Below are 22,205 nucleotides of genomic sequence, written 5' to 3'. Positions count from 1 at the left end.
GCATTTAAAAATTATTCCTGTGGTACGCTGAATAATCGCCTCCAAAGATATCCAGGTCCTAATCTCTGGACCTTATAATATCATCCTTTATAATAAAGGAGACTTCACATGTGTGATCAAGTTCAAGATCTTGAAAGGAGTAGTTTATCCTGGATTATCTTGGTTGTACCTTAAATATAATCACAAATGTCCCTATAAGAAGGAGACAGATTTGATTACAGAAAAGAGAAAATGTGATATGACAGGTGAAGTAGGAGAAAGGTGATGTGATGATGTGAAGAAGGAACCAATAAAGAATGCAGGCAGCTTATCAGAAACTAGAAAAAACAAAGAAAAAGATTCTTCTCTGGAGCCTGTAAAAGTAAACTTGAATATTACCTTCATAAGACTCATTTGGACTCTGATCTCCAGTATTGTAAGAGAATAAGTTTTAAGCCACTATTTGTGGTAATTTGTTAGAGCAACCACAGGAAAGTAATACAACCCCCAAGGAAACCCCAAACCCATTAGCAGTCACTTTCAGTTCCCCTCTTCCTATAGTTCCTGGCAACAACTTTCTGTCCCTTTGGTCTTGCTTATTCTCGACATTTCATGTAAATAGAGTCATACAATATATGGTCTTTTGTGTCTAGCTTTTTTCACCTAGCGTATTTTCAAAGTTCATCAGAATTTCATTCCTTGTCATGGCTCAGTAATATTCCATTGTATTGCTATAGTTAATCCATGTATCAGTTGATGGGTATTTGGGTTGTTTTTGCTTTTTAGTTATTGTGAATAATGCTGCTGTGAACATTTGTATACAAGTTTTTACATGGACTTATACTTTCAATTCTCCTAGGTATATATCTAGGAATAGAATTTCTGGATCATATGATAACCCTATTGTTAAACTTTTCAAGGAACTGCCAAACCATTTTTCCAAGTAGTTGTATCATTTTACACTATTGCCAGCAATGTATGAGAGTTCGCATTTTCAACATCCTTATCAGCATTTGCTATTGTCTTTCTTTTGATAGTCATCACTTCAGGTATAAAGTGGTGATCCATTGTGATTTTGATTTGTAGTTTCCTAATGACTTGTGGTGTTGAGCATCTTTTCATATGCTTATTATTATTATTATTATTATTATTTGCCTTTTTAGGGATGCACCCATGGCATATGGAGGTTCCCAGGCTAGAGGCTGAATCAGAGCTGTAGCCGCTGGCCTGTATGACAGCCACAGCAATGCCAGATCCAAGCTATGTCTGCAACCTTACACCACAGCTCATGGGAACACTGGATCCCTAACCCACTGAGTGAGGCCAGGGATCAAAGCTTCGTCCTCAAGGATACCAGTCAAATTTGTTTCCACTGAGCCATCATGGGAACTCCTGGAAATTATATTATTTACAGTATTGTTTACTAAGCTTGGGAGTGTCTCTGAAAGACATTTTTATTACATTGAACTTGAAGATGTTCTATTTTTTTTAAGAAAAAATGTTCCAAATTTTCTTAGTTTGTCCAGTATTTTCCTTCCTCTAGTTCACATATAATATCAATGTACATACATGCTGTTGTGCTAATTTTTTTTTTACCGGTAGTTATAAACAAACAAGTATGCTTATAGGTCACTGATTTAGAGGATGTTCCCATGAAATTTATGTTAACATGTCTTTCAAAGGTGCTGCAACAAGCCATCATTATGAAGAGGTCTGCTAAGGACAGCTCTTTTTTTCCCTCAAATTTTGTTTTGTTGTATAATACAGGAATGCTTTGAAGGAAAAATGACCTGAAACTAGAGCCTATCATTCACTGAAAGGAATTGTCTTTGATAAGTAATTTACAAACAAATACCATTCTGTAACAACCACAAAAAAGGAAAACAACTATTCCATTTATTGAATGCCTATTGTCATCAAGGCACTACACTGAGTGTATGACATAGATTATTTAATTATTGCAACATCTCTGTTGAGTTTGGTGGTATTGTCCTTATTTTATGTCAATAAACTAAGACCCACAGGGTATAAGTAATTTTCCCAAGGGCATGGAGCTAAGAGGCAGTGTTGGGATTTAAAAACAAGGCTAATCCCCTGCTTTTTATTCTGTATCATATTATATGATGTAATTAATTCTTCACTGCCTTTCACCTCCCTCACCCCCTTGCCCACTTCTACCCTAAAAAGGGGGGGGTCATATGTAGCCTGGTGCACTTGATAAATAAAAGGAGCTGAAGAAGACCTTAGAGGTATAGAGAGAAAGAGCATTTCCATTTAACAATGGAAAACTTAAGAACTGCTTAAGATTGGCTAGGGTTTAGAGTCAGCAGTTGCAGAATAGTATTAAATAAGGACCTGATTCTAAATTACAAGTGGAATTGGGCCAGGCAACATTACCTGTTTTCTGAGCCAACAAAGGAGCAAAGGATGAGCTGACAGTTTTTATTTATATTTATTCATTCAACTAAAATTTGTGTGTCTCCTGTGCACAAGGCACTGTTAGATGCTAGAGGTGCAATCATGTGAAGGACAGACATAGTTCTTACCCTCAGAAAACTTTCATTCTAAGTTGGGGGTCCAGCACAGATGGACAATTCACCATTCATAGTACATTTACATATTTTCAGTTGTTATAAATCCTGCAAAGCCAGAGTATAATTTGCGTTAGAATTTTAGTGAATTTAAGGTAAGCTAAGAATGCTAATAAAATTATTATTAGTACGACATTTCCTAGTTAATAATTTCCCTTGTGAAATTTCTTACCCCTTAGCTTTGTGTTGGTCCCTCTTTGCTTCATAGCATCTTTCTGTATTTGAGCATCATAACTTACTGTAAATGTTTATTTCTCTGTTTCCATTACTGTGAGCTATTGTGGGATGTTATAAGCTTCTTTTATTCATCTCTAGTCCTAGTTCTTAACAGAGGGTTTGGCCAATTATGAGATTTCAATGCCAGCCTGTTTATGAGACATTTTGAATTGTCCAGGAAAGTTCTAATCTCATATTCCCTGTCCCATTGTCTCACTGAATTTTTACTTTTATAATATGCATATTTGCATTTATACAGCATTTTTTATTGCACAACTTGTATGTTGTTCAAAAATTAGAAAATAAGGACAAGAAAAATTTGAAACAAAAAAATTGCCCATAATGTCACTATCCAGGCATAATGCTATTTAGACAGTTTGCTATGTATAATTTCATACCCTTTTCTCTATGTACATATATAGCTATAGATTTTTTAAAAATAAGATTTTATTGAGCATACTGTCTAGTATAACCTGATTTTTTTCACCTTAAAATATTGTGTACATCTTTTCCTGGCAATATGTATATGCATTTTTCATACTTTTACCAATCTTTTATTGATGGGTATTTTGTTTGTTTCCAAAGATTTTTTTATCATCTTCAATGTTGCAATGATCATCCTGAGAGGTCAACCTTAGCACACATCTCTATTTCCTTAGGATAAATTTTTAGAAATGAAATTGCTAGCCCAAGGAGCTATAATTACCATCTGTAAAGATTTTTCCCTTTTGGACTCCTTCCTGCAGTATATGGGAGTGCTACTTTACCTATGCGCTTTTCTACATAGGATATGAATTTTTCACATGGGTCTTGATATTTGTTTTAGAAAACACTTTTGACCACTGTAACCTAATTCTTTACCCTTTTTGTTATGCCCTAAATGTGAGCTCTGTCCAAATGTTACCATAACCAGGCATTGCTGTTGATTTGGTGACAGCTGAGAATAAAGCATATGGTACCTTGAAATAAATGAGAAAATAAAAGCAAATCTCAAACTTCTCTCATTATTATCTTTACTTACTGATTTACAATAACAATTTACATTTGCTTTCTTGATGTACAGGGTAGGGCATTGTGGGAAGGATGGTGTGAAGGCTTCAAACCCCCTTCACTCAAGTAGACACCACTGGTTACCCTCTAGCCTTCCAGGACAGGATGTGGCTGTTTCCGTCATTGTGTTAGAGCACTTCCTCCAAAAGCTGCTGTGTCTTGTCTAGGTTTCTATGGCTACACTAGGTTTTTGAGAGTTGACACTCAGAAAAATGCATACTCTTTATTCCCACAAGGAGTTTCTGCCCAGCCTTGCCTCCTTCCCTGAAGGTTAGGCTGCAGAGTCAAAGGACCCTTCTTTATTTCCCTTCCTTAAAAAAACTAGAGCCACCCTAGATGGAAGCAGCAAACTTCCTAGTGCTCCTATTTTCTTTACATTGGGCTTTCTTTTTTTTTTTACCCTGGGCCCCAACATTTACCAGTCAAAAGTCTACCCACAAAAGAATGAGGATGAAGAGCGAAGGAGAGATGAGAGCTTGTAAAATCTCTCCTGTTTTCCTCTGGGCTGGGAGCTTTCTCCACACAATATTATGGGAGTTTCATAGGAAGTGTGGCTGGCACTGTTGGATGAATCAGATGCCAAATGAACACCATAGGTATCAGTACTCTTTAGGCCCCAGAAATGGTGTTGATTAACGTAGAAAATAAGTAGAGTGATGGCCATGGAAGTTGAATTCTGATGAAGCACAATCAGCCTGGTGCTAAAAATGGATGACAGTCTTTATGATTTCTTTTACAACACAACTTTCATTGAAAAAGTTACATGCACCCTTATGTTCATTGCAGCACTATTCACAATAGCCAAGACATGGTAACAACCTAAATGTCCATCGACAGATGAATGGGTTAAGAAGATACGGTACATATACACAACAGAACACTACTCAGCCATAAAAAAGAATGAAATAATGCCATTTGCAGCAAAATGAATGGAACTAGATACTCTCATACTAAATGAAGTATGTCAGAAAAAACAAAAACCACATGATATCACTTATATCTGGAATCTAATATATGGCACAAATGAACCTATCTATAGAAAAGAAACAAACTCATGGACATAGAGAACAGACTTGTGGTTGCCAAGGGGGACAGAGAGGGAGTGGGATGGACTGGGAGTTTGGGGTTAATAGATGCAAACTATAGCATTTGATATGGATAAGCAAGAGATCCTGCTGTATGGCACAGGGAACTATATCTAGTCACTTGTGATGGAACATGATGGAGGATAATATGAGAAAAAGAATGTATATGTGTGTGTGTGTGTGTGTACAACTGGGTCACTTTGCTGTACAGCAGAAATTGACAGAACATTGTAAATCAACTAATAATTTTTTTTAATGGATGACATTCTAATGTCTGGTCCATCTTTGGAAAACTACCCAAGTTAAATAATTAAAAACAAAATCTAATCTTTATATTGATGCCAACAACAAACACTTGCCTGGTGCTTATCCAAGTACTATCCTAAGTCTCTTTATAGGCATCTTTATAGGAACCTTATGAGTTTGGTGTTAATACTGTGATGGTTAATTTTATACATCAACTTGACTGGCCTAACAGATGCCCAAATAGCTAGTAAAACATTATTTCTGGGTGTGTCTGCAGGTGTTTCTGGCAGAGATTAGCAGTTGAATCAATAGACTGAGAAAAGAGATCTACCCTCACCAGTGTGGTCGGCATCATATAATCCACTGAGGGCTGGAATGGAACAAAAAAGTGAAGGAAGGGCAAATTCACTTCTTAAGCTGGGACATCCATCTTCTCCTGCCCTTAGACTTTGGAGCTGCTGGTTCTTAGACTTTTGGACACTGGGACATACTTAGTGGCTCTCTGGTTCTCAGGCTTTTGGTCTCAGACTGATATGCACCTCTGGCTTTCCTGGTTCTCCAGCTTGCAAACAGCAGATTATGGGACTTCTTGGCCTCCATAATTGTATGAGACAGTTCCTGTAATAAATCCCTTCATATGTATATTCTATCAGTGTATATCTATATACCAATACATATACCAATATTCTATTGGATTCATTTTACTAGAGAATCTCGACTAAAACATATACTACCCTTCATTTCACAGATGAGGAACTGAAGGTCCCATAGCTAATTAAAGTGGCACGGGCAAGGTTTGAGCCTAGCATTTCTCTGATACCAAATTATCTGTTACGCTGGTGTCAAATAGGACCACACTAAATCTGAACTCTTTTTTTCTTTCTTTCTTTTTTTTTTTTTTTGTCTTTTTGCTGTTTCTTTGGGCCACTCCCGTGGCATATGGAGATTCCCAGGCTAGGGGTCTAATCAGAGCTGGCCTTCGCCAGAGCTACCGCAACGCAGGATCCGAGCCGCGTCTGCAACCTACACCACAGCTCACAGCAACGCCAGATCGTTAACCCACTGAGCAGCGGCAGGGATTGAACCCGCAACCTCATGGTTCCTAGTTGGATTCCTTAACCGCTGCGCCACGACGGGAACTCCTGAACTCTTTTTTTCTATGTAAATAGATTTATTGAAATAAAATTCACATACAATTCACTCATTTATAGATTACACTTTGATGGTTTTTAATATGTTGTCAGTTGTGCAACCATCATCACATTCAAGTTTAGAAGAACATTTTCATCATGGCCAAAAGAAACTCTATACCCCTTAGCCATCATTCCTCTATCCTCTTTCCTTTCCCTTTCCCCCGGCCCTATACAACCAATAATATACTTTCTGTCTCTTTAGATTGGCCTGTTTTCCATTTCATATAAATGGAGTCATGTAATATGTGGTATTTTGTGACTGGCTTCTTTCGCATAGCCTAGTGTTTTTAAGGTTCATCCATGTTGTAGCTCGTTAAAGCTAAATTCTTTTAATGTCACTGGCTGTTATTTTCTTTGAGACCCTATCGGAACCTCTTTAGTACATCTGTTCAGAATTTTTTCAGCTTTGTGCAGTATTATATTCCTGGCATGTGTTTATGAATTGTCTAGTTATTACCAGCCATATATTTAGTTGATGTGGCAGGAATAATTGTTGATTCCTGGCTTATACTCCGTGGGAGATGGAACAATAATCATGCTGAACAATAATGGTGTGTAAAAAAAATTTGTGAAATGATACTAGTTTTCCCATGTATGGTTGAAGATTTGGGGCTCCATTTTGTAAAATAACAACAGCTATGGTGAACTTCCAAGTCTTCCTATAAAACAATATTAATTTAGGCGGGTATACAGAAGAAACATAAACAGTTTTTACCAAAGATTGATCACCTTGCCTAATGTCATTTTTAAAATACACTAATTTTAGTTTTCATATGAAAATATATCTTTATGTAAGCTATAGGGAAGTGAGAGAATCAATTCAAATTAATTTCAATTATAGAAAAATGATTAAGGCTTAAATTCATAAAATGGGTATATATTTCCTTTAAAATATGACTCAAGTATTTTATGTATATAGTAGGACAGTCAGAAGTTTTGACTGAGGTAAAGAAGATTAAAAATCACCTGCAAACCCGAGTATGTATATAACAAAGAGGAATCATACTGTAGATATTCTTATGTAATGTGTTTTTATTCAGTTAGCAAGATATCATGTATACCAAGTCATGCTGATAATCTGCCTCTGACATCTAATTGAATAAGCACATGGCTGTCATATACTTAATGAATTTCATGTTGCGGGATCCTTAAATTGTTTTCTCTTTTGATTTTTTTTTCATATAATGCATCAAACTGTGATAATTTTTTAAAATTGAAATATAACTGACGTAAAAATTATGTTAGGTTCAGGTGTACGAAACAGTGAGTCAACATTTAAATACATCATGCCATGGTCACAACCATAACTTTAGTAACCATCTGTCCCCATACAAAGTTATTGCAGTATTGACAGTATTTCTTATGGTGCATAATATACTTGCATGACTTGTTTATTTTCTCCTTCCTTCCTTCCTCCTTTCTTCTTTCCTTCCTTCGTTCCTTCCTTCCTTCCTTCCTTTCTTTCTTTGTCATTTTTGGCCTTCCTACAGCGTATGGATTTCCTGGGTAAAGGATCAGATCTGAGCCATAGTTGCAACCAGCACCACAGCTGCAGACTTATTTATTTTCTGACTGGAAGTGTTTGTCTTTTAATTCCCTTTACCTGTTTTGCCCAATCCCCAGCCTCTCTCTCCTCTGGCAACCACCATTCACTTGTTCTCTGTATCTATAAGTCTGTTTTCATTTTGTTTTGCTTGTTATTTGATTTTTAGTTTCCAAATATAAGTGAAATCATACAGTATTTGTCTTTCTCTGACTTCTTTCACTAAGCATAGTACTCTCCAGATCCATCCATGTTGCTACAAATGGCATTATTCCATTCCTTTTTTATGTCTGAATAGTATTCTATTGTGTATGTATATACACACATATATTATATTCCATTGTATTCCACTGAGTGTGTGTATATACACACACAATGTCTTCTTAATCTAGTCATCTACTGATGAGCAATTGAGTTGCTTCCATGTTTTGGCAGTTGTAAATATTGCTTTTATGAACATTGGATAACATGCATCATTTCGAATTAGTGTTTTCGTTTTTTTTTGGATATATACCAGGAGTAGCATTCCTGGATCATATGGTAGTTCTCTTTTTAGTTTTTTAAGGAACTTATATACCACTTTCCATAGTGGCTGCACCAACATACATTTCCACCAGCTCCAAATGAGGGTTTCCTTTTCCCCATATCCTTTCTACAATTAGTTATGTATCGACTATTTGGTGATAGCTATTCTGACAGGTGTGAGATGACACCTCATTGTGGTTTTGATTTTTGTTTCTCTAATAATATGGATCATATTTTACTGGGCTGTATATGTTCTTTGGATAAATGTCTATTTAAATCTTCCACCCATTTTTTGATTGGATTGTTTTTTTGATATTGAATTGAACGATCTATTTGTACATTTTGGATATTAACCCCTTGTCAGTTGCAGTATTGGCAAATATTTACTTCCACTCTGTAGGTTATATGTCTGATTGTTTACTTTGCTGTGTGAAAGCTTTTTAAAAAATTTTTTATCTGCTGAACCACTTTTTAGCTGTTTGGTTTTGGTGTGTGGGGGGGTTATGCTATTTTAATTGAATATATTTTCTTTTCTTTTTTTACCTTGGAGTCTAAATTCCATTTATCTGAACAGAGGAAGGAGCTAGCCTTAAAACAGAAAAAATCTCTCTGATTATTTAGAAGGGGATAAAGCACTAATCATTTTCTTGTCAAAGGGTATTTCTGACACATTCTTACTGTGAGTTTGCTAGTTCATGCCAGAAGCATGTCCAACATGAAATAGATAATTAATCCAGACAGAATCTAGCAAAACTGAAAAGCGAACATCCCTGCAGGGAGCTCTTTGTGTCATTCTTTCTGTTCCTGCGGAGAAATCAATGGGGTTTGCATTGGAAGATATTGCTCCCTGTAGGGAGGTGTCTCAGGGAAGCTGCAGGTTCTCACATGAGGGAATAAAAGAGACACCCCAAATCCTTGGCCACTGAGTAGTAAATGTTTTTGGTGGCTTGATAATCTGGATCAGTCTGTGTAATAGATACATTTCTGTTTTTACTTGTATCACTTACACAATTCTAAGCCTCTGCTATTCAGGTACTAGAATTGTAAGTCTGTACTACAAAATGCCAAACAGTTTTTCAGAGATACAGGTGATTTTAAAGACCTCTGTTGTGCCTCCTTTAGAAATGGCATGGTGATGTTAGGGATTAAGTAGCATTACCACATCAAGTACACATATCTTTGATTCACTAAGCCATGATTTGGGATTTAGGTACATGCCTTTACATTATTTGCCATGAACATAACAGAAATTGAACAGCTCTTACAGAAAATCACCAGAACCAGGGAACTGTATTTAATATCCTGTGATAAACCATAATGGAAAAGAATGTGAAAAAGAAAAAAATATATATATATATGTAGATAGATATAGATATAGCTCACTGAGACACTTTGCTGTATAGTAGAAATTAACACAACATTGTAAATCAACTATACTTCCATAAAATTAAAAAAAAGAAAATCTTCAGAACTATTGCCTTTTTAGATTACAAGGGACTTTTAAAAAGGCAACTCAGTATTTATTACTGTAATTTTCTAGAACACTTCTTTGATAATACACTGGTCTCAGACATTAAAAGACTATGAAATTGCTTAAATAAACCTGTGCTAGTCATTTTTTTTTAATACTTATAACCTTTAACCCCATATTATTAGGATACGAAAGAATGTTATTTTTCCCATTGTTTCTGCTCCATTGATTGTAGCTCCTTAAACTCCCTCTTATCCCCCGTTATTGTATTTTGGCAACAGAAGCTTCCTGTTTTATGAATTGCATGTGCTGAATTAGCTTAAGAGGGCTTCACTGCATGATGATGACTTGAGTCCTCTAATTGTAAAGACAGTTTTTTTTTTTACCTTCATTATGAAAAGGGCAAATAAGGCAGTTTTCATAGCCTAAAGAGTTTCTTTATAAAGCTTTCCCACTGTCCCAGTAAAGCGTCAGGACAAAAGGAGTAGGCTGTTCTTGGGAATTTCTAGAAATAGATTTTGGTGGTAAAATTAGAAGATAGCTATCTGTTGCTCTGCAAAGGAGCAAATTCATTCTTCCAGCACAAGAGCTGAAGCAAAGACCCTGATTCTTTGGGGATTCATTATTTTTTTCATTGCTTATAACAACAGTAACCTTCTTTTACAGTGTATAAAGCACATTTGCATGCAATTGCCTCAATATCGCCCTCACTGTTAACCTTGTGCTTTACATAGAGCATGTGTTAGTAGTAGTATTTATATTTTGCAGCTAGGGAAACAGATTGAAGGAGATTCATGACTCTGTCATAGTCGCACAACTACCAAATGGGGGAACCTAGCGTTTCTGACTCCAGTCATCTGCTCTTTCCAGTATACCACACTGCCTTAGGTCTTCTTAATCTGTACTATTTAGCGCTGCTAAAGTTCTTGTGGAAGAATAAAAATATTCTGCCCGAAAAACAAAAATGACAGCAAAACATGCATAATGTAAGCACTCTGAATGGAATGAATTCTCCAAAATCTCATAAACAAACTAAGCAAGATGTTCTGAGTCATATGTACATAAATATTTATATATTATATATGCATAATACCTATGTATTATTCCTTCTATTTTATTTTGGTTTTGCTTATTTTGCCCTTATTGTTGAATTGTGGATGTAATATTATAGGCTGATAGGTTCCTCAACACTTTTAAGGTCTTATTACCTGATCTTTTGGTCTTGTTAATTAAAAAGTCTGTTTTTATTCTAAATTGTTCCTTTGTAGATAGCCTGTAGTTTTTCTCTTTTATCTCTGAAGATTGTTTCTTTACCTTTGGTGCTAAACAGTCATATTATGATGAGTATAGAGATAAACTTGTTTTTAGAGGGGCTTATTTTAGTTTTCTGTGCAAATCATTTGGATTATGTATTATGAGATTGCTTTTCAAGAGAGGTCCAGGTGCCCCCAGCTCACTGCCATTTTTATTTTATTTGTATAATTTTTATTTTTGTATTTTTTATATTTATATATATATATATTATTTTTTTCCATTATAGCTGATCTACAGTGTTCTGTCAATTTTCTACTGCAGAGCAAGATGACCTAGTTACACATACATGTATACATTCTGTCTTCTCACATTATCATGCTCCATCACAAGTGACCAGTGCTATATAGCAGGACCCCATTGCTTATCCATTCCAAACGCAATAGTTTGCCTCTATAAACCCCACATTCCTTGTCCCTCCCACTCCTTCCCCATCCCCCTTGTCAACCACAAGTCTGTTCTCCATGTCCATGATTTTCTTTTCTGTGGAAAGATTCATTTGTGCCATATATTAGATTCCAGTTGTAACTGATATCATATGGTATTTGTCTTTCTCTTTCTGACTTACCTCACTCAGTGTGAGAGTCTAGTTTCATCTTTGTTGTTGCAAATGGCATTATTTTGTTCTTTTTTATGGCCGAGTAGTATTCCATTATGTATATATATATGACCTCTTCTTAATCCAATCATCTGCTGATGGACATTTAGGTTGTTTCCATGTCTTGGCTATTGTGGATAGTGCTGCAATGAACATGCAGGTGCATGTGTCTTTTTCAAGGAAAGTTTTGTCCGGATATATGCCCAAGAGTGGGATTGCTGGGTCATATGATAGTTCTATGTATAGTTTTCTAAGGTATCTCTGTACTGTATTGTTTTCCATAGTGGTTGTACCATTTTACATTCCCACCAACAGTGCAGGAGGGTTCCATTTTCTTCACACCCTCTCAGCATTTGTTATTTGTGGACTTATGAATGATGACTATTCTGACTGGTGTGAGGTGGTAACTCATGGTAGTTTTGGTTTTATTTCTCTAGTAATCAAGGATGTTGAGCATTTTTTCATGTGCTGTTGGCCATCTGTTTATCTTCTTTGGAGAAATGTCTATTCAGATCTTTTGCCCATTTTTCCTTTTGGTTGTTGGCTTTTTTGCTGTTGAGTTGTATGAGTTGTTTGTATATTTTAGTGATTAAGCCCTTGTCGGTTGCATCATTTGAAACTATTTTCTCCCATTCTATAAGTTGTCTTTTTTTTTTAAATGGTTTCCTTTTATGTGCAAAAGCTTGTCAGTTTGGCTAGGTCCCATTGGTTTATTTTGCTTTTATTTCCATTGCTTTGGGAGACTGACCTGAGAAAACATTTGTAAGGTTGATATCAGAGAATGTTTTGCCTATGTTTTCTTCTAGGAGTTTGATGATGTCTTGTCTTACATTTAAGTCTTTAAGCCATTTTGAGTTATTTTTGTGCATGGTGTGAGGGTGTGTTCCAGTTTCATTGATTTCCATGTGACTGTCCAGGTTTCCCAGCACCTCTTGCTGAAAAGACTGTCTTTTTCCCATTTTATATTCTTGGCTCCTTTGTTGAAGATTAATTGACTGTAGGTGTCTGGGTTTATTTCCGGATTCTCTATTCTGTTCCGTTGGTCTGTATGTCTGTTTTGTACTAGTACCACACTCTTTTGATTATTGTGGCTCTGTAATATTTCTTGAAGTCTGAAAGAGTTATGCCTCCTGCTTGGCTTTTGTTCCTCAGGATTGCTTTAGCAATTCTGGGTCTTTTGTGCTTCCATATAAATTGGATAGTATTGTTCTAGTTCTGTGAAAAATGTCATGGGTAGTTTGATAGGGATTGCATTGAATCTGTAGATTTGGGTAGTATGGCCATTTTTCACTGCCATTTTTAGTGTTGATTTCTCAGCTCACTGGTTTCCAGTCCAACCATTACTCTAATGGTACAGCCCTTCAAGGATGCTGGTTTTATGTGGATGTCTCAGTTCTCTTTCCCTGCTTTCTATAGGCTAACGGCAGTATGTTCTCTTTCTATGTGGGCATTTTAACTCAAGCTCTATGATTATGGAAACTGACAACTTCTTTACAATATTGCAATGTAGGTATTTCCCTCTTTGTTTATGGCACTGTGTAATTACCCCCACCCCTATTTTTCCTTTTTAGCTCAGCTATAAAGGAATTTTCCTCTTTGTCAATAATTTCAAGTATGGCTCATCATGTTATTGCCAACTTACTAAAAAAAAAAAAAAAAAAAAAAAAAGGACAAGTCCTTGGGTAATGAATAGTACAAGTGGCACAATCCAGTAAAGGCCAGGACCCTGAGCTTGAACTAATCTGATGTAATTTGACAGATTGCACAGATCAAAAGTCCAGTGAATTGAATCCACTGGGTTCTATGAAATGGACATTGAAGGATGGTAATAGGTTAAATACAAGGAGCCCTCAGGTCCAGATGATCTCTAAGATCTAGTCAAGAATAGCCCAGGGTTAGGAAGATCAGAGAAAGCAGCCTTCTTTATTAGAGGCTTCCCTGCCCCTGATTATGTATGGGCAAGCCTAGATTTACAGATAGTCCCTGCAGGTGCACCTTACTTACATCTAAGGCACAGTTCATGGCTGGGATTCTGGAATATCTTCTCATAGTCCACATGTACAGTATGGGCATTGACATGTACGTTTCAGGCAGTAGTTTCCAAGCTTTCTAGGAAGATGACTTTTTAAAAAAATTTGTAAGCCTTTGAAAATACTTGGAGGAGATAGCCTTACTCCCCACCCACCGCCTATGGAAAGGGCAGGGTCCTTTTTGTACCTCTTGTGGCTAGAGATCTTTTTTTTTGGACCTGCAAAGTGCATCAGAGCATGTATGAGGTCATACTTCCTTCTGGTATTTTGATTTGTAGAAATATTTGCATGACAGAGATGTTGTTGACCAACTTTACAGCTGAGTTACAGTCCTTTTCCCTTGTACCTGTAGGATATTTCTCTCTGGATGTCTTTCCATCCATCCCAATTAAACATATCCATCCCCCATCTCCTGCAAAGGTGATGCTTCTTCCAGTTTCCCTTCCATTTTATTGTTGCTTTTTATTCACCCAGGTATCTAGGCCCACATCATCTCATTTTCCAATTCATTCTCCAAGTCCTTGTAATTCTTTTATTCTCTATCTCACATTTATCATTCCTGATTCCAGTACCTTCAGCAGTAGATAACTAATAATCTGATATACTTATTACTGTGCTAGGTGAGCAGGCAGTGAGAACTGTAAGACGTGGTCATTGTCTTTACAGAACTTAATATCTAGTTGAGAAGACAACTTAATATTCACAAGAATAGTGAACAATACTAGGCAGTGTATAATTAAATGCTGAGTTGGGTAGTGCAGAGTTTTAAGTGCTAGTCGTTGGAGGAAAGGAAGGATAAAATGAGAGCCTGAATTGTCAGAGAAAACTTAATTGCAGAATTGAGATTTGAAATGAGTCCTGAAAGAAGATAGGTTGGAATTAGGCCTTTAAAGTGAGGGGAAAGCAGGGACAATTGGTGAGTATATTGAGCATAGGATTTTGGGAAAACTTTTGAGGCTCTTTATGTTAGGGACTAGTGAGAAGTAGGAAGTAGAGAGGGTCATGGCTGCTTTGAGTTTGGCTATAAGACTGCCAGAAGAATCTTTTCAAAATAGTATTTTAGTTTACTCCCCAACTCAGAAATCTCTAGAGGCTTCCTTTTCCTTTTGATTCTGATCCAAACTCCTTCAGTATTCTAGGTACTCTCCAATCCACCAGCCTTTCCTCTCCAGTACTCTTGCTTTTCGGGTTTATAACTTGCTTTATTTGTGTAATGACTTATGCTTTCCATTTCCTTGCAGCATATCTGCCTGGTTTTTTTCCATTCCTTCTTCAAGACCCACCTCTAGGCTTTTTGCTCTTGACACTCCAGTGACTCCCACCCACTCACTTAGCTTTCCTCCCTGGATTTTTGCTAAAACTATTTTCTGTTGAAACTAGTTTCAAAGCTAATCATGCACCTTTTGTTTTCTAATAATTTAGAATTATATACATTTCTCCTTCCTTTTTGATAAGTTCTTTGAGGGTAGATTATGTGTTATATGTTTTTTTGACCTTTTTTTTTCATTTTTTAAAGTTTTATTGAAGTGTAGTTGATTTACAATGTTGTGATCATTTCTGCTGTACAACAAAGTGATTCAGTGATACACTATACATATCCATTCTCTTTCAGATTCTTTTCCCACATAGAGTATTACAGAATATTGGGTAGAGTTCTTTGTGTATATAGCAGGTCCTTGTTGGCCAGTCATTTCATATACCACAATGTGCATATGCCAGTCCCAACCCCCAGTCTATCTTCCCTCCACCCCCACCCCAGCCTGTGTGGTAACTGTAAGTTTATTTTCAAAGTCTATGCATCCATTTATGTTTTGCAGATAGGTTCATTTGTATCCTTTATTTTAGATTCCACCTGAAAGTGATATGATGTTTGTCTTTCACTGTCTAACCTCACTTGGTATGCTTGTAGCAACATGGAAGGACCTAGAAATTATGTTTTGTATTTTATTGATCCTATTATTGCTATACACCACTCAGGGCATATACTCAGTGTTGAATTGATAGCTTTGGAAGAATCAGTTTATCTTTAATTTCAAATATTGATGATTTGTAATATTAGGTCTACTTTATATAAAAGTGCCTACCGCCATGCCTGATGTAGTACTGCCCTAGTAAATATTATGGAACCCAAATTCGTAGTGGATCCCAAAGAACAATTTGCTGCTGTTTCATGGAAAATGGAAAAAGAAAAAAAATCAAAAGCACTGAATCCAAGTTTGCTGAGATATCCTTTCTGCTGTCTTCTTTGAGTCTTTCCTTAATATGTATCCTTAACTATGTATTATTCATTTATCTTTGACATCTTTTCATTTGCTACCACATGTAGTATTTCCTAAATAATTTATGTTTAAGGATGAAGATAAATTGTGTGTTAATTGATGCTTAAGAGGTTGGAGTGTTTTAGAAAGATTAATCCTTGTTAAACTCTGTTTAATTGATCTGTGTTGCCACTCTTCCTGCCTAAGTTTTACAATTTTAATAAAATACTGGTAAGTGAAAAAGTCATCTCTTGTAGTTGGAATTGAACTTAAGAAGATACTTGAATATCTGTAAAACCAGATACTGAAGTGAACTAAGAGCACTTGGTTTAAGGAAATTGGGTCAGGCTAAACATAACATTTTTGTTGGGCTTTAGTTTTATCACTTAACAGCCTCTTAGAAATCTGAATTGACTTTTAAAACAAGGTTTTAAGTTATTAAACAGTAAAATTATTCACCTACCTTATTTAGACGTTTGTAAGATGACTTGAGAGTTTTTGATTTATATATATTAACATCCCAATTTTCTTTTTTTAATTTTATTTTGTTTTCCCACTGTACAGCAAGGGGATCAAGTTATCCTTACATGTATACATTACATTTACATTTTTTTTCGCCACCCTTTGTTCTGTTGCAACTTGAGTATCTAGACATAGTTCTCAATGCTACTCAGCAGGATCTCCTTGTAAATCTATTCTAAGTTGTGTCTGATAAGCCCAAGCTCCTGATCCCTCCCACTCCCTTCCTCTCCCATAGGCAGCCACAAGTCTGTTTTCCAAGTCCATGATTTTCTTTTCTGTGGAGATGTTCATTTGTGCTGTATATTAGATTCCAGTTATAAGTGATAATCATATGGTATTTTTTTTTGTCTTTCTGACTCATTTCACTCAGTATGAGAGTCTCTAGTTCCATCCATGTTGCTGCAAATGGCATTATTTCGTTCTTTTTTATGGCTGAGTAGTATTCCATTGTGTATATATACCACATCTTCCGAATCCAATCATCTGTTGATGGATATTTGGGTTGTTTCCATGTCCTGGCTATTGTGAATAGTGCTGCAATGAAAAAGGAAGGAAAGAAAAGGAAGAAAAAGAAAAAAAAAAAAAAAGAAGAGGAAGAACTAGGACTGAGGAAACCAAAATCAGAGAGCAGTCACTCAATTAAGCCAGCATACAGATTTAATCGCGAATATGTTTCAAACAAAATAAAATTAAAAAGAAAAAAAAAGTCATCAAAATCAAAAAATGTTGGCAAAGGATGTTAGGAAATAAATAGACCCTTTTTGTTTGTTTGTTTGTATGTTTCTCTTCTTAATTTTAATATAGTAATGAAGTGTTTGAACCTATAGGACCATCAGGCTAAAACAAACAATTATAGGAAGGGGTTAGCATACTTAAAAAACAGGGCAACCACAAGCCAAAACCTAATATTGCATTCACAAAAAATGAAACAAACAAACAAAAAACAAGCAGATAATAACCAGAGACCATCCAACCAAAAAAAAAAAAAAAAAAAGAAAGGAAGAATGGAGAACCATAGAATCAACAGGAACACGAGGTTCAAAATGTAATAAATAATCATCTATCAATTATCACCTTAAATGTCAATGGACTGAATGCCCCAATCAAAAGACACAGAGTGGCTGAGTGGATAAAAAGGCAAAAACCTTCAATATGCTGCCTACAAGAAACTCACCTTAGGACAAAGGATACACATAGATTGAAAGTGAAAGGGTGGGGAAAAATATTTCACGCCAATAGCCATGACAGAAAAGCAGGAGTTGCAACACTCATATCAGACAATATAGACTTTAAAACAAAAGACATAAAGAAAGACAAAGAAGGACACTATTTAGTGATTAAGGGATCCATCCAAGGAGAGGATGTTACTATCATCAACATATATGCCCCAAATACAGGAGCACCCAGATACATACAACAAATATTAGACATAAAGGGAGAAATTGATGAGAATACAATCATAGTAGGAGACTTTAATACCCCCCTCACATCAATGGACAGATCCTCTAGACAGAAAACTAATAAAGCAACAGAGATCCTAAAGGAAACAATAGAAAAGTTAGACTTAATTGATGTCTTCAGGACACTACATCCCAAAAAATCAGAATACACATTCTTATCAAGTGCACGTGGAACATTCTCAAGAATTGACCACATATTGGGACACAAAGCTAATCTCAATAAATTTAGGAGCATAGAAATTATCTCAAATATCTTCTCTGACCACAATGTCATGAAATTAGAAATCAACCATGGGAAAAGAAATGAGAAAAAACCTACTACATGGAGACTAAACAACATGCTACTAAAAAACCAATGGGTCAATGAGAAAATCAAGAAGGAAATTAAAAAACTACCTTGAAACAAATGATAATGAAGGCACAACCTCTCAAAATCTATGGGATGCTGCGAAGCAGTGCTCAGCGGGAAATTTATAGCAATACAGGCCTTTCTCAAAAAAGAAGAAAGATCCCAAATTGACAACTTAACCCTCCACCTAAACGAATTAGAAAAAGAAGAACAAAAAAGTCCTAAAGTCAACAGAAGGAAGGAAATTATACAGATCAAAGAAGAAATCCATAAAATAGAGATTCAAAAAACAATAGAGAAAATTAATAAAATCAAGAGCTGGTTCTTTGAAAAGGTAAACAAAATTGACAACCCCCTGGCCAGACTCACTAAAAAGAGGAGAGCAAGAACCCAAATAACCAAAATTATAAATGAAAAAGGAGAAATCACAAAAAACCATAAGAGAATACTGTGAACAACTATATGCCAACAATTTTGACAATCTGGAAGAAATGGACAATTTTCTAGAATCTTATAGCCTGCCAAAACTGAGTCAAGAAGAAACATCCCAATTTTCTAAGTGGTGGTATCATTACAGCAAGGCTGAAGAACTATAAGAACCATGAATACCTGGATTTAAAAAATTCTAGCATTATCTTCCCCTTTTTGTTTCAGAGAATAGCCATTGAACAAGTAGCTAATCTGGAGTTAATTTTATGTGTGTTAGCGAGCGACAGAGAGTTTTACTTCTCTGGTTAACCAAAATAAAGCTGCAATAAAGCGGTTGTGTGAGGTAGGCTGGATCTTCAGCTACAGTTTATATTAATTTAAATAATTTCTTTTGAGGGATGATCACTTATCACATTTTAACTTCTAGGAGTTTTCTTAAGTTTTGTTATAATAAAAGGCATAAAATGAAAGCCTGAACTGTTAAGAGAAAACTTGATGGCAGAATTGAGATTTGAAATGGATCTTGAAAGAACATAGGTTGGAATTAGGCATTTAAACTGAATGCTGTATAGCACAGAGAACTATATCTAGTCACTTGTGGTAGAACATGATGGAGGATTATGTGAGAAAAAGAATGTGTGTGTGTGTGTGTGTGTGTGTGTGTGTATGACTGGGTCATGTTGCTGTACAGCAGAAATTGACTGGGTCATGTTGCTGTACAGTAGAAATTGACAGAACATTGTAAATACCTATAATAGAAATAATAAAAATCTTAAAAAGCAAAAGTAGCGGTCTTTACTAATCGTGTCATAGGGAGCTGGGGTTTTGTTAGGCACTGACTTTTTTATTTGCTTCACAGGTGGTTTGTATTCGATCCACTTGGAATGCTCTCTCTCCAAAGCTGAGTTGTGACACGAGACCTCTCATTCTGAAGTCCCTCAGTGATCTGTTTGCTCTGGTTCCTTCCTTAACAGTCAATACAGCTGAATATGAGGTATGTATTTGGTGCTCAATAAATTGTCTGTTTCTACAATGGAAAGACGTGTGATAACTTTTGGAGAAAGTATTTGTAATCTTTTTTTTTTTTTTTTTTTTGTCAAAAATTCTTTAGCACTTTTTGTTCTCTGAACATGTTGTTATCTTTATGGACTCCTAGGAGAAAGAAGGAGGATATCCACCTTTATCAGTTCTCTGCCTTTAAGACTTATTTACATGAAGGTTTCCAAGTTTTTATTATGCAAGTGTAATCAAGATTTTTAAAAGTCAGTATGTTAAAAGTAGTGTTTCTAAAATAATAGAATTCATGAGCCAACAATTTAAATGCATTTTGTTGGTGTTTTAAGTTCTAAAAAATGTTACAAAGGCTTTAAATAAGGCAGGACAGACTCTCCTGGTAGTATAGACACAGTGGCATTGTGTTTTCTTTCTAACTTGAGCATAGGGATTTGTTTTTTATGGGTTAGTTTATATTTCCTACTCTTCAATATAGATGATTATAAAATAAAACTGTCCTAGGAGAGGCAAATAATTTTACGATCTAGTCAGTGTTTGTTGTAATATAGTGAAACAGTTGGAAGAGGATGATGTTTTGCTATAAGATTCACTTATTTCTGTTTAACATTTTCTTCATTATCTTTTCTTTGAATGAAATGAGAGGGTGACAGATTCATTTGTATCTTCACTTTTGTAGCTATATTCCCTTTCGATCTCACCTTTTTTTTTTTTCCTTTTCCTTCCAAGAGCCTCAGTTGATTTTCACTTGAAGTCATGGTGAACTTTTTGTTTGATTTAGTGCTTCACAGACTTTGATAAACTAGCCCCCCATAAGATTCTAAGAATAGTCCCTTACTTGTTTTGTTTTATTGTATTGTTTCTGTGTCTTTTTTCTTTTTCGGGCTGCACCTGTGGCATATGGAAGTTCCCAGGCTAGGGGTCGAATCAGAGCTGCAACTGCGGGCCCACACCTACACCACAGCCACAGCAGTGTGGGGTTCAAGCCACATCTGTGACCTACATCAGAGCTCACCACAATTCTGGATTCCTCAACCCGGTGAGTGAGGCCAGGGATTAAACTTTCATCCTCATGGATACTAGTAAGGTTCATTACCACTGAACCACGACAGGAACTCCCCTTTACTTGTTTTAAATTACATGATAAGAGAGGATTGCAGGATAATACTTCTAATCATTCTAAAGGCTGCACAGTTAATAAAGTCAATTTTGTCCTTACCAAGGATACAGTACCTAGCACAGGGCCTGGCATATAATATGTATTCAGAAACTAGCTGTTGAATGAATGAATGAATGAAACAGTACAGGTTATTGTGAGTTTATTCTCAAATTCGGGCTTTTGTTTTGGCGTATTTAAAAAAGAATCAATTTGAGACTCCTAGATAGAGTTCACCAGTAGCCTTTTTTATGGCTGCTGTTCACGGGTACATACCCTTATGCTGTCAGAAAGTCTGCCAGGCTGCTGCTAAGGAGCTCAGACTAAAGACCAAAATAAGGGCTTTGTGTGCCATACTATGTATATGTATTTTCTGTCTTCAAGGACTGAACTCGTATGCCTTTGTATTGCTTGTACCTTGAGTTATTCAGATTTTATTACAGGTTAATTTATAAAGTGGCTTGTGTATTAGTTTTTTATCTTTGCTTACATTGATAGGCTATAAATTGTCTTATGGACTATTTTTTTTTCCTTCAAATTTTACATTCTTTTTCACTGACATTTTATTTTGATTTATCTTCATGCTTATAATAATACTAGGATTCCTCTGTTGTTCAGATAAACTGCTTTGGGACCATTGTATTTATCAGTTTCCTCCTAGTAGGGGAGATTCCTTCAGTAACTAGAGCCCACTTGGCAGCAGAATTAAGGAAATGTAGAGAAGACCTATTTCCGTCTGTCACTCTGTCTCTCCCTCTTTCTCTGTCTCTCCCTGTCTTTCTCTTTTTCTCCACCTCTCCCACTCTCTCCCTCCTTCCCTTTTTCCTCCCTCCTCCTTTCTCTCCCTGAGTGTAATTAAATAATTTGTTTTCTACTGATTGCTTAGAATTTGCTTGGCTGTACGCCTGAGTTGAATGTAATTTTCTCAAAGTATTTCTTAGGTCATTACTATCCCTAGTCACCTCAATCAATGCCTTGTGCTTACCTAAAGTGAAGTCCACCTTATATCAAGATGGTATGGTCTTTTGTTTTATTTTACTTTATTTATCTGTTTATTTGCTTTTTAGGGCTGCACATATGGCATATGGCAGTTCCCAGGCTAGGGGTCGAATTGGCGAGGCAGCTGCCGACCTATACCACAGCCACTGACGTATACCACAGCCACAGCAACACCAGATCCAA

General features: G+C 36.0%; 1 protein-coding gene across 17 annotated transcripts in view; it reads left to right on the top strand.

Moving 5' to 3' along the window:
• FOCAD (focadhesin) overlaps positions 1 to 22,205 on the top strand; it is a 317,387-nt gene that overhangs the window by 172,518 nt on the left and 122,664 nt on the right. For all 17 annotated transcript variants that reach the window (XR_014820926.1, XR_014820919.1, XR_014820920.1 and 14 more), the window contains one exon: positions 19,716 to 19,850. Coding sequence is in view for 12 of the 17 variants with exons in the window: in XM_021063120.2 (XP_020918779.1) it covers positions 19,716 to 19,850 (135 nt within the window). In the remaining 5 variants the exon portion in view is untranslated. The remainder of the gene's footprint in view (positions 1 to 19,715; positions 19,851 to 22,205) is intronic.

Source organism: Sus scrofa, chromosome 1, assembly GCF_054392235.1.
Source record: "Sus scrofa isolate SSC_HxYL_T2T_F1_AM1 chromosome 1, Sscrofa_HxYL_maternal_Yorkshire_Landrace_v2.0, whole genome shotgun sequence".
Lineage (NCBI taxonomy): Eukaryota > Metazoa > Chordata > Mammalia > Artiodactyla > Suidae > Sus > Sus scrofa.
This window is presented reverse-complemented; position numbering and strand designations above follow the sequence as displayed.